A 12,761-nucleotide genomic window follows, 5' to 3' on the forward strand; every position below is an offset into this window, starting at 1 on the left:
GGCTTCCTTAACACTCCTTTACAAATCAACATGGACTTACATCTTAATGAATGATTAATGATGAAATCACTGTTGCTTTCAAATATGTAAAATTTGTTGCGACACATGTTTAGGATGTTTAATGTCCAAGGATTTTAGATTTTCTGTTAAGGGTTTTGTTTTTTTCTCCCACAACTTTATTTGAAACTTGAGAACAAAAGCGCATTAAAAATTCAAAAGGTTGGGGGAAAAGTAGCACTTGAAAGCTAAGGGATATCCTTGATAGATTAATTAAAGGGACATATTTTATATACTTTAAAATACATTTTATAAAACAAGATATTCAGAAGTTTTGGCATGTCACCAGAAACGTAAAAAACGTGCGTTGTCACGGTGCCCACTCTCGGGACCATACCACTTTGGAAAAAAAGACACGGCACATTTCCTCAAACTATATTTAACTACTCCTTATTCAAAAATAAAATTGGTTGCAGCGGAGTGTGTTAAAATATGATTTGTTATTACCTCGGTTTTACATTAGACGAACCTGACCGTGATGAAGGATGTCGTTACCCCTGTCTGAGTAATAATGGTGTGTTCCTGTGGCGTATTTTGAGGACAAGGGCAAGCTCTTCTCCTGGAAACTGTCAGTGTTGTTTTCACACGTGAGACACAGAAATGGCGAGGTTTTTGAGGCCCAACATCAGGACTTTTGTCACATCACAACTTAGAATGTCCTCCGACCAGGTAAAATACATCCTTGCAATACACCACTTGGTTGCTGTGTGTGAATCATAGATGAATTAGCCTAATTAGCTGAACGTTTGTTGACAACGGGACAAATAACTGTTGGTGGCATGATTGTAGGTCAGTCGGATTTTCAAGTAAATCAATTTCTGGGACAGATTTACAACAATTACCTTCACTACAAATGATTTATTTTAATCACATTATGTTATATTGGCTTGAAAGAACACAGTAGTTTCCTGGCTACCTGCTTTATTCAGGAAATACATCACTTCCATGGTTGGGGTTTTTTCTCTGTGGTTTTGGTTGCATCGTTTTACACAAACAGTTTCTGGTCTGTTCCAAGTTACCTATCTCTATTATCAGCTTTCTAACAAAGAGTCCTGTTTGACTCCTGAAACAAACTAATTGTTGACCTTGTAGATTCAGTCATTGTGGCCTGAATCTACCTTCATAGCACAGACAACTAATAACTACCCTTGAAATTGTGAAATATGAAGACACTGTTTCTTTAAATATTGTCTATTGAGCAAAGACCTAACAAGGCTCTCTTTTGTCTCTGAATGTATTTACCTAACATTTCCCCGCCCTGCCTCAGTTGGGTGAGCTGGGTAAAGGTGCAGGAAAAGGTGGTGGTGCTGGAGGGTCCATCAGAGAGGCAGGTGGATCCATGGGGAAGAAACAGGCTGCTGAGGAGGAGATGTACTTCAAGTATGCCTTTATTTATTTTACAGCAACCACATGTTGACTGAGAGTGTTACATCTTTCTTTAAAAATCATGGACCTTAACTTTTACAAACATTTTCTTTCTTATGATTTTCTCTTCCTGTCCTTATTTCTCTGTGTCGGTTCTGTTATCTGTCCCTCTGCACATTAGGCGTAAGGAGCAGGAACAGCTGGCTGCGTTGAAGCAGCATCACCAGGAGGAAATTGAACACCACAAAAAGGAGATTGAACGTATGCAGCGCGAGATTGACCGCCACAAGGGAAAGATCAGGAAGCTTAAGCACGACGACTGAGTGTAACCTACCAAATAAAAAAGTTCCAGTTCTCTCAGCGACACAGCCAAACACCTTCACTATTTACTCAGATTGCTGCATGCACTGTCATCGGGCCAGTCATGAATGTGTGTTTGATTGTACTGTAAATGCATGAAGTTATTAAAACTGTTTAATAAAAGATTATTGTTTCCATTGCATGTTGTGACACAAGTTGTACACATGTTTTCGAGAAACTTAAGAATCTCCAATGCTTTAAATGGGTACATCAACCTATTTTCTTGTGTGATGTATAAATAAATTCATATTGTAAAGGCAAATTGAATCACCTCTATCTTTTTAGTGCTGTAAAAGTTATATACAGATATTCAATTGATTTATTTAAAACAAGGGACAGTGTACATTAATCCACATATTAAAAACATCTAAAAGTACTCGAATTAGCCAAAGGGCTAGTTTTCACCGATAGTCCCTTTGCCAGATGGTGATAGGCATCCTAAAAGCAAGAATTAAAATACCACGACATTGTTATACCAACATTCTTATAAATAGACGACATCACTGAATACAGATAAGAGCAAGTCATGATAATAAATAAAACATTCACAATATGCACTCATACTCACACATCAGTGCTGACACTGTTGATTATTAACGAGCCACTTTTTAACACTGCTTGGATGTGTAGTAGGATGAGGATTCTCTTATTGGTTGTGGTATTGAATTCCATTGATTGGATGCGTGGAATGAAAAGATAGCCTGACTTAATGCACTTTTCCTAAATGGGATGGTGCAGTCTCCCCTAATCACACCTCTAGTAGCCCTGGTTGAGGTGGACTTTAGGCTGATAAAGCCAGCCAGAGGAGGAGGAGCCAACCCACGAGTGATCTTATAAACTGTTACGGCTGCTGCCTTCCTGGTCGTCTGAGTGTTTTTAGCTGTGTGTGTTCTATGTAAATGAGCTGTGCGGTTGCCTTCCCGGCATTGGCTGCCATCTCCTGGTCCGCCCCTGAAGATTGCGATTGGAGCATACCGGGCCCGACGCACTCCAATCGCAGCGCACAGCCGGCGCACACCTGCTGGAGATTATTACAAAGCTTGGGGACAATCATCATTTTGGAGGCTCTGTATGTGGACAGATGCCTCTCGCTACTTGCTCTTTGTTCTGGGGTTAAAACTTGTGTGATTAGTAGTGTCTAGAGTAGCTTAGTTAGAGTGTAGAGTAGCTTAGTTAGAGTGTAGAGTAGCTTAGTTAGTGTTTAGAGTAGCTTAGTTAGTGTTTAGAGTAGTTTAGGATTTGGTGACGGTTGCCTTTAGTTTAGCTGTGTTTTTGTATAGATTTTTTGTGTTAGTTGTACCACTTTTAGAGTGAGGTTTTGTTTCGTTCTTTATTTAGTATATTAGTATTTATTTTCCCTGTATGTCTTTGGACTCCTTTCTTAGAGTCCTCCTTTTGTTTGGTTATTTGTCAACCGGTGCCCTTTTGGCCCTTTTGTTTGTTTCAGGCTGCTTGCCTGCCATTTTGTTTACAGCTGTTTTAAATAAACGTGTATCATTATTACCAATTACATACTGGTGTGTGTTGCATTCCTCTTCCCCTAGTTGGGACGTAACATAAACTAAGCAGACATTTTTGTAAACTATAAGATTTTCCCAGCTGAACAGATTGTACTTTTTAACAATGTGACAATGATGATACCGGAATGGCTTTTTGTCTAGTGTTTTGAGTGCTTGTTTATATAGTGATTCCAGTGGTTTTAGAGCTGTATAGTGTGCATTAGACCAGCTTATCAGACAGTAGTTGATGTGGGAGAGGACCATTGAGTGAAGGTAGCTTAGCTGCTTGACAGATTGAACTTCACTTTATTGCCGACCTTTTTGATATGGGTTTTGAAACTGAGATTTGTGTCAATGTGTACTCCTAAATACTTATACTCCGAGACAACTTGTAGTCTCCTTCCAGAAAATAAAACATCTTGTTCTGTTATAATGCTGTGGCCCTTGGAAAAGAACATACACACTGTCTTTGAAATATTTGGTTGCAAACAATTGTTGTTAAACCAGGATGTAATATTCACCAAGACATCAGTGACCTTGGTTGCAGCCTCTTCTGCGGTTTTGCCATGAGTAAAAACAACTCTATCATCAGCATACATTAATACATCACATTGTCCACACACAGAAGGCAGATCATTGATGTACATGCTAAACAGGAATTGGCACAATACAGAGCCCTGCGGTACTCCAGTTGACAGACATAGCGCACTAGACTTATGGTTCTCAATTTTAACACATTGGGAGCGGGATGAAAGATACGATTTAAAAAGATTGGTGAATTCTATAGAACATTTAAAGTTGGGCATTTTTTGAAATACGATGTTATGATTAATAGTGTCAAAAGCTTTCTGTAAATCAAGGAACACGGCCCCCACAACCCCACCCCTGTCCATTGAGGCCTTAACTTTCCCTACTAAGAAGCATGTCGCTGTTTCTGTTGAATGATTAGCCCTGAATCCAAATTGCATTGGATGCAGTGGAAAGGAGCTGTTGTTGAGATGATTGATGATTTGTTTGGCAATCAGTTTTTCAAATACCTTGGATACCATGGGCAAGATACTGATGGGCCTATAGTTGGATGTCATGAGAGATTTAACATCATTAAGGTTTCAATATGATGACATTAGTTTCAGCCATTAAATCCTTAATATGTCAAAGTTAAACTATTACCTAAATGATTTTGTCACTAACTTGACATGCATCATTGTAAAATATACGTAGCCTATGCAATCACAGACCTTGGCCATATTTACGAAAATGCACTGTGTCGTTTCTGACCCAGCCCTGCAAGTTTTAAATGTATATTGTGAAGATGTGATTTGCATCAATTTGCTCTGGTAACATGTATATGGGCCACTGAAGGGGCCAGGTTGCTCATGTTCCTTAATTGGCAATCCTTGAAGCATCAAGGTCACATCCACTGTATTTTCAAAGCAAATAAATCGGATGATATTACCACTCAGCTGTCCATTATCTTTTCATATTTGAACCAAGATACCCATGACATGCTTCACAATAACATAGAATCCCTTCAATTCAATATAAAACCATTTTAAGTAAAAATATATTAGAAATTAAATGTGATGAGAGGCAGCATACAGCAGCATGGCACACTTAGTTTGACATTTAACCAGGGTTGGGTCGGATTACTTAGAAATGTAATTTATTACTGAACTAAAAGTTGGATGGCAATTGTTGTAAATTGTTATGTTATCCATTGGATTTTCAAACACAAATGTATCAGAATATTTTAATTATGATAATATTACTCATAGACTGAGAAAGGTATTACAAAATCAAATATTGATGATTCTCAATAAAGACATATGTTTTATCTGAGGGAAAAATCACTGAAAAATGTATAGAAAATAGCAAGTTGGTTCATTAAGTTAACAACACATGAGTGAGCAGAACACTTTGCTCCAACTGAAGGTCCAGGTGTTACTGACACTTTTGACAAAATTGCAAACACTATAAATATAAATACATAATTGGAAATAGTAAAGAATACATCTATTAGATGCTAAACATTTTTTTTGTTGTTGAAAATAACTTCTCCCTCCACACACCGGCAGCGATGCAACATTTGTGTACATGCTTACCTTCCTACGAGAAAGAAGTAAAACGTCGTCACTTCCTAGTACATAGTGGGGAGCATCTCAGTGATATTCATAGGCAGCAAAAAGAGCAGTTACTAGCAGAGAATGAAAAAATGAAGGAGAAGAGACAGGATAATAGGTCAGCTCTGGATGTGGAATTTACAATGTCAGAACTCAAAATAGCCTCACAAGGTACAGGATATACAGCCCCAGGACGAGACCAACTATGTTATGCTAGGTTTAAAAAGTTACCGATGGAAACTATGAAAATGGTGCTGAGTCTTTTCAATAAGATCTGGAGAGAAGGAGATATGCCAAGTGTGTGGAAAACAGCAATCGTGCTACCATTCAATAAGCCAGGGAAAGATACAGCTAACCCTAGTAACTACAGACCAATAGCTCTTACATCAAACCTATGTAAATGGATGGAAAAGATCATTGTCCGTAGGCTCTCACATGTACTGGAACAGAAAGGGCTGCTGAATAGTTTTCAGAGCGGATTTCGTAATACGTAATGGAGAATATAGCTAGAGCGATTAAAAAAGTGGACAGGTGGTCATATAACTGGGGATTCAAAATGTCAGAAAGCAAGTCATGTTACATGGTATTTACAAACAAACGCAAGATTGATGGCCAACAGCTAACACTATATGATCGTCCAATGACAAAGGTGAATGAGTTCAAATACCTAGGACTGTGGTTTGATAGCAAATACACATGGAAAATGCATATTAATCAAGTGGAAACAAATACAAAAAAGTATTACATTTATTGCGAGCTGTAGCTGGATGCAACTGGGGCGCAGATAAACAAGCATTAATAGACATTTACAGATCAATTATGAGGTCCACAAAGCAGCAAAAACATCGCTTTTAAAAATTGATAGAATACAATATAAAGCATTGCAGCTGTGTATTGGAGCAATAAAGTCATCCCCTATTAATGCAGTTCTGATAGAAGCAGGAGAGACACCTCTGGAGATCAGAAGAGAGCAACTTGCTCTGTCATACTGGGTCAGGCTACAAGGAAGTAGAGAAGAAAATATTTCAAACAGAATATTACAGGATTGCTGGGAATATGCAAAATTCCAGGGATGTGGGTTTGGCTGGACGAGTAAGGAAAGAACGAGGACATATGGAGTGGAGAATATCCCGTTTGCCAAAGCAACCCCATTTGGCAGTGTTCCCCCATGGCTGTTCCCAGAAGCTAAAATAGATATGAGTATTTCTAGAAAGGAAAAAAGAGTGGCAAATAAATGAAGTGGGAATTAAAACAAGTATGTATCTGAATGAAAAGTACTACAATTACCTACAAATGTATACAGATGGCTCTAAGAACAAGGAAGAGCGTGTTGGAGTTGGCATATACATCCCAGACTTTAAAATATCTATTTTAAAAAGAGCGTCTGATCAATTATCAGTGTATACAGCAGAAATGCTTGCTGTAATAATAGGATTGCAGAGGGTTGAAGAGGTCAGACCAGATAGGGTGGTTATATGTACAGATTCATTGTCCACATTACAAAGCATACAGACAATCAACAACAACTACTAGAGAAGACATTCTCATAGAACTGAATCATAGCCTGTTAAGACTGCACAGAAGATCTGCAGTTCTGCTGGGTGCCTGCACATGAGGGGGTGAAAGGGAACGAGTGTGCTGATAGATTAGCAAAAAGTGCACTACAAAAGCAAATAACATTACCAGTTCAACTTGGTAAACGAGAAGGAAAAGCAGTCATAAAGAAAAAAGGGATGGAGATCTGCAGAAAAGGTGGGAGAAACACCAGAAAGGCAAGGACTATCACAAAGTACAAAATACAATTACAATTAATATTCAAAAAGAAAGAAACAGAAGGGAGGAAATCATGATGGCTATACTCAGAATAAATCACACGGCTTTGAATAGTACGCTGTATATCATGGGGAAAAGTGACAGTAACAAGTGTGGGAACTGTGCAGTAAAAGAAGATGTAGAACATATATTGTTACATTGTGACATCTATAAAGCGGAAAGAGAACAATTAAATCATGGTATTTGGACTACCTATGTTGCAAATGTATTATCTTTTCAATTTACACACGGCATCTATTGCACGTCTGTCCGTCCTGGGAGAGGGATCCCTCCTCTGTTGCTCTCCCTGAGGTTTCTCCCATTTTTCCCTTTAAGCTGTGGGTTTTCTCTGGAAGTTTTTCCTTGTACGATGTGAGGGTCTAAGGACAGAGGGTGTCGTATTGTCATACTGATATTCTGTACAAACTGTGAAGTCCACTGAGACAAATGTAACATTTGTGATATTGGGCTATATAAATAAACATTGATTGATTGATTGATTGATTGAATTAAAGGCTAAAGTCTTAGAGGCAGAGAGGGAGTGGAGTGTGGTTGGTGTTTTGGGAACAAAAGGAGAGGGAGTAAAAGCTACCAGAAAGGCACTGTTTAAATTCTTGAGTGAAACTGGGGTAGGAAAAATAATTTAACATTAGGTCAGGAAAGAACATAGATTATTATTATTTATTTTTAATTTATTTAATGGTTTTATTGATTGATTGATTGATTTTAATTTAATTTTGATTAGAACATACAGTAGGTTAAAGAGTTGGAATGATGTGATGATTCATACTCATGTACAGTAGGTGGCGGTATGCACCTTTTAAGTTGTTTGCAATCCGCCAAAAGCAAGAGAAGAAGAAGAAGAAGAAGAAGTCGTCGTCACTTCCTTCTGCCCCTGCCTTTTAGAACGGGCAGCCCCGTACGTCTTTCTTTTCGCACATCATGGCGGACCGGTTCAATAAGGTAAACTGCAGCGGCCGAATTATAATCATAATTTTTGCTATTTAGGGGTTGTTAAATCTGCTACTTTATAGTTAACCTGTAAGCCGTAACCACAGGGCTCCTTGCCGTTACTTTTTTTTGGGTCGGTGTTACTCTTAGGACCTTATTTTGGAACTTGTTTGAGACGCCTAGCCGTGCCTGAGTGGACATGCCTTCAACATGGCAGATCCCTAACGAGTCAACGCCATTAGCCTGCTAGCTTAAACTTGGGGCATGAGAATGTGTACGTCTGGATAACAGCGTAAATGTAGTAATTGTAAGATGCACATCCTTCATTGTTTAAATAGCGTTAAGCTTATATACTCGCCCACCGTTTTATGTTTGTTGTCTAAAATGCATTAAGCGTGCTTTGACGTTGATGCTAAGCTAACGATATGCTCTCGTCGGTAGGCTCCATGTGGCATTTATTACAAATCTCAAAGTTCTCTAACGTTTCTAATTGGCAATATTTGATTTAAATGGGCCATGGTTGTCTTTTTTCTTAAGGAGCATTAACGTTTTAAAATGGCGTGTGAGTTTACTATGTATAACACGTGACGAGCAACATAAATAATTCAATACATTTCTGAAACGTGTGTCGGATTGTTAAATATGTAAAGCAAGCTTTTAGAATGGCCAATGTTTTTCCGTATTTTCAGCTCAGAATTATTGTGCCGGTATTCATTTCTCACTTTCCAACCTGCAGGTTCTGCTGCTTGATGGCAGGGGCCATTTACTCGGTCGGCTTGCTGCCCTGGTGGCTAAACAGGTCCTTTTGGGTACGTTTTTTCTTTTTAAGTAAACCCATATGTAATTTAATGCTGGAAAACTATTTCCTCTAAAGTCATTTATAGAAAGAATAAACCCTTGATTAAAAATACCCAGCAGTGAATTGAGTGAGACCCTGCTCTCAATAAATATTAAGATTACCAAAGGGGAAATTAAGCTGCTTTGCCTCAGTCTGTCAATGATGATCACCTTACAACTTTGCTTGAGTTTAACGACCATGAGAAAACTCACATGCACTACCATCTGAGACAGTATGCAGGCGATGATTAATGTGAGCACATTTTATTGTTCTCCAAATGCTAAACTACGGTTTTCTTTTAGGACACAAAGTAGTGGTGGTGAGATGTGAAGGCATCAACATCTCAGGAAACTTCTACCGTAACAAGCGTAAGTAGAGTTTATGTATGCTCGAAAAAACATTTTCCATTGTGCCTTATGATTTGCCTGTTGTCAGTGATGATTCCCTACTATGTTGTTCGAGTTTAATTGACCATGAGACCACTACATGCACTACCATCTGAGACATCAGCATTTAATACTGCCACAATGGCTGCCTCTGCTTGGAGTCCTTGAAGTATTTGTGACTCAGTTCAGTGTTTACATTTTGTTCCCCTCTACAGTGAAGTACCTGGCTTTCCTGCGTAAGAGGATGAACACCAACCCCTCTCGTGGACCTTTCCACTTCAGAGCCCCCAGCAGGATCTTCTGGAGGACTGTCAGAGGTGAGCATGAAACTAAGTGTAAAGTTGGGAAGGGGCAACCCCCAACAAATGAAATGTAATGCTGAAATATTCTTGTATTGGGAATATCACAGCATTTACTGTGAAATAAATTGCCTTTCAGTGTCAAAGCTATTACACAATGCTATTACACTCAAACAAGTTGTTCAGTTGAAATGCAGTAAATGCACTTTATCTGTGGGCTGCACATTGGACAGGCATTATATACTTTAACAGATTTATTTCTCCACCATGAAATGTGGCTGAGACACTATAAGTCTAGTTGCAAGGCCTAAACCTTTTAATCATAAGAACCAACAAAGGTCCAGTGTTGGCTAAAATATAATTCTGTGTAATCTAGGTTAATATTTGGTAATGCAGGATCTTGGCATTTATTTGACCCAGCACAAGTTGTTCCTTGATTGACAGTGATGAACACTATCCCAAAACTGATCATCCATTGATGAGACAACTTTTCGGATCTGATTACTGAGTTGAGAAGGGGACATTCATGTGTGCTTGGACAAATAAACTTTTGATTCAGGTTTAATGAATTGGCAATTTGAAACTTAATTGAACTAATAAGTATTCTCTGTTTACAGGCATGTTGCCCCACAAAACCAAGAGAGGACAGGCCGCTCTGGACAGGATGAAGGTGTTTGACGGTATCCCCCCACCCTATGACAAGGTGATTATTTCAATTGAAAAACAAAGGGCCACATTGTATGCTATGTGGCCCTGACATGTGTACTCTGCTGTCTGTGATGTTAACATTTATACTTACTTACCTTGTTTGAGTTATGACTCTGAAAACAAACTCTCTCTGAGACATGCAAGCCTATCAATGCAAAGACATTTTGTTTTCTTCTTTTACTGATTTTGGCTTTGTTTCCACAGAGGAAGCGCATGGTTGTTCCAGCTGCTCTTAAGATTGTGCGCCTGAAGCCCACTCGCAAGGTGAGCATCCAATATGTGTCTTTAAGAACAGACTAAATGGGATTTTGGCCACACTTAAGATTACATTTTTAGTTCTTACATGGCTTTCATATTAGCCAACATGCAGAAATAAAAGTTAAATTGCTTCAATCTGCCACAGCGGTTCCTACTTGACAGTGATGAACACTATCTTGAAACTGATCATCCATTGATGAGACAACTTTTCGGATCTGATTACTGAGTTGAGAAGGGACGTTGTGCCTTTTTTTTTTTAATGAAACTTTAAACAAAGTTAATAGGTGCACTATCAAAGAACATGTGAATGTTTGTTTTAGTTGGGAGTTTCTATTGCCTACACTTTAGAAGGTTAATTTAGAAAATATATGATTCACTTTGAAAGTTACTGACTTTGACTTTTCTGTCTCAGTTTGCTCTTCTTGGGCGTCTGGCTCATGAGGTTGGCTGGAAGTACGCAGCCATCACAGCCACCCTGGAGGAGAAGAGAAAGGAGAAGGCTAAGCTGCGCTACGGCAAGAAGAAGTGTACGATCAAGCTGACCAAGGTGGCAGAAAAGAACGTTGAGAGCAAGATTGCAAAATACACGGACGTTCTGAAACAATATGGAGTCCTTGTCTGATCTAGTTGTCTCCGGTCAATAAAGAAAATAAATGTTTATAGAAAGTGTATTGACTGTTTCATTCCGCTTTGCTGAAAGTTGCACTTATATTGAAATAAAGTTAATAATTCCAATTGTATATATTGGATCTGGCCATTGTTTGCAGACTTGACTAAATGTTGAATGCTTAAGGGACATGGCCAACCAGAAGCCTGACTAACATTAAATGTATGGGAGGAGATATTAGTGTTAATGACTTTCAGGCATGGGAATAAATACAGGCTTCAGGTTTGTATAATATGGTGAATTCTGAAGTACTAAGGAAATCAGTGTGGACTGTTTCATTTATTAAATGGGACTGAATGTCCTAAATGTTAGTGATCTGGGATTCAAAGGACTAACTGAAGTATCAGTGGTTTGAAATAAAAGTGTAAAGGCTTCAACGCTTTCCCCACAAACTAATGAATTAAGACATGCAGAAAAGTAAGAATATTTGCGTTGTTCACATTATGTCCACCTTTCTCCTTATCTAAACAATTGTGGCACGTGCCATTTAAGCATACTGATGTTTCCACTCTTGTAGTATAAAGATAAGTGTTCAGAGAGCGAGATAATTTTGCATCTATTGCATTGACGTTTGCCTATTTAATTTACTGATCATAGTTTACAAGAAAGTTAAAATATGGTTGTCACCGTTGTTGTCACCGTTGTGGACTTAATTCATTTACTTTTGTCACAGTTTGTAAAAAAAGAAAATGGTAGATTTATCAATCCTGAGTCACAGCGACCACTGGATCAGCTTCTCTACCAGCAGAGAGCAGTGTTACCCTCCATTGATTTGAGATCAATTGTGGAGATTCTCTTCCAAGCCATCTGATAAAAACAAAATACGTTATTTTCTCTTGCGCCAATAAATTAAGGCAAAAATATGACTCATCTTACGGACTTACCCTTGTCATAAAAAGTGGACATTTTTCAAATCTGTATGTAAAATATGATGCGATCTGTCAAGAACCTGTATACAAATAAATGGGTTAAGTAAAAAACAATCCTAAAGAAGTGGACTTTATAAGTGTTAACTTTCAGTCTTAAAAGTGTACCCTCCAGAAAATAAAGACACAATCCAGCTAATTCTTACAGAATAATTTATTGTATATTTTTTTAACAACTATTTATTCAGGTTGGTCCAAAAATGATCATAGAAATGTCGCTGCACTTTATTGGTGAAACTACTGGATCTCCGGGGAAGGAAAGAAGTAATTCCCTCTTTTACTGGTGCTCCAAAATAAGCTTTTGAGACATGATTGATCATTGTTAATCATTCAAAAATCAGATCCACTACTGATTTTCCCCAGCCTTTCTGCCTTTTTATCACCGTGTTTTTTTCTTTCCTGTTTAATTTGAAAGATTTTTATTTCTTAAGATGTGAAAGGAAAATCCAGTTTACATTAAGAAATAAGTATCATTTCAAAAGTCAAAAGTGGAACCTATTAATCATCTTGTGAAT

General features: G+C 38.2%; 2 protein-coding genes across 2 annotated transcripts; both read left to right on the top strand.

Annotated features, from left to right (window-relative positions):
- Positions 1-566: 566 nt before the first annotated feature.
- Positions 567-2,044, top strand: atp5if1b (ATP synthase inhibitory factor subunit 1b). The gene is made up of 3 exons (XM_079693835.1): positions 567-726; positions 1,325-1,437; positions 1,604-2,044. Exons 1-3 carry the CDS (start codon positions 658-660, stop codon positions 1,743-1,745), a joined length of 324 nt encoding a protein of 107 aa, XP_079549961.1. The 5' UTR covers positions 567-657; the 3' UTR covers positions 1,746-2,044.
- A 6,048-nt stretch (positions 2,045-8,092) lies between these two features.
- rpl13a (ribosomal protein L13a) lies at positions 8,093-11,322 on the top strand. Its single transcript, XM_079694796.1, has 7 exons — positions 8,093-8,176; positions 8,901-8,973; positions 9,305-9,370; positions 9,604-9,705; positions 10,305-10,390; positions 10,600-10,659; positions 11,066-11,322. Exons 1-7 carry the CDS (start codon positions 8,156-8,158, stop codon positions 11,273-11,275), a joined length of 618 nt encoding a protein of 205 aa, XP_079550922.1. The 5' UTR covers positions 8,093-8,155; the 3' UTR covers positions 11,276-11,322.
- Positions 11,323-12,761: the final 1,439 nt, after the last annotated feature.

Source organism: Notothenia rossii (genome assembly GCF_949606895.1).
Source record: "Notothenia rossii genome assembly, chromosome: 7".
Lineage (NCBI taxonomy): Eukaryota > Metazoa > Chordata > Actinopteri > Perciformes > Nototheniidae > Notothenia > Notothenia rossii.

Coding starts and splice junctions, on each gene's coding strand:
- atp5if1b (XM_079693835.1), top strand. CDS start 658: ATGGCGAGGTTTTTGAGGCCCAACATCAGGACTTTTGTCACATCACAA. Junction 727..1,324: donor TTAGAATGTCCTCCGACCAG/GTAAAATACATC, acceptor GCCCTGCCTCAG/TTGGGTGAGCTGGGTAAAGG. Junction 1,438..1,603: donor GAGGAGGAGATGTACTTCAA/GTATGCCTTTAT, acceptor TCTGCACATTAG/GCGTAAGGAGCAGGAACAGC.
- rpl13a (XM_079694796.1), top strand. CDS start 8,156: ATGGCGGACCGGTTCAATAAG. Junction 9,371..9,603: donor AAACTTCTACCGTAACAAGC/GTAAGTAGAGTT, acceptor TCCCCTCTACAG/TGAAGTACCTGGCTTTCCTG. Junction 10,660..11,065: donor GCCTGAAGCCCACTCGCAAG/GTGAGCATCCAA, acceptor TTTCTGTCTCAG/TTTGCTCTTCTTGGGCGTCT.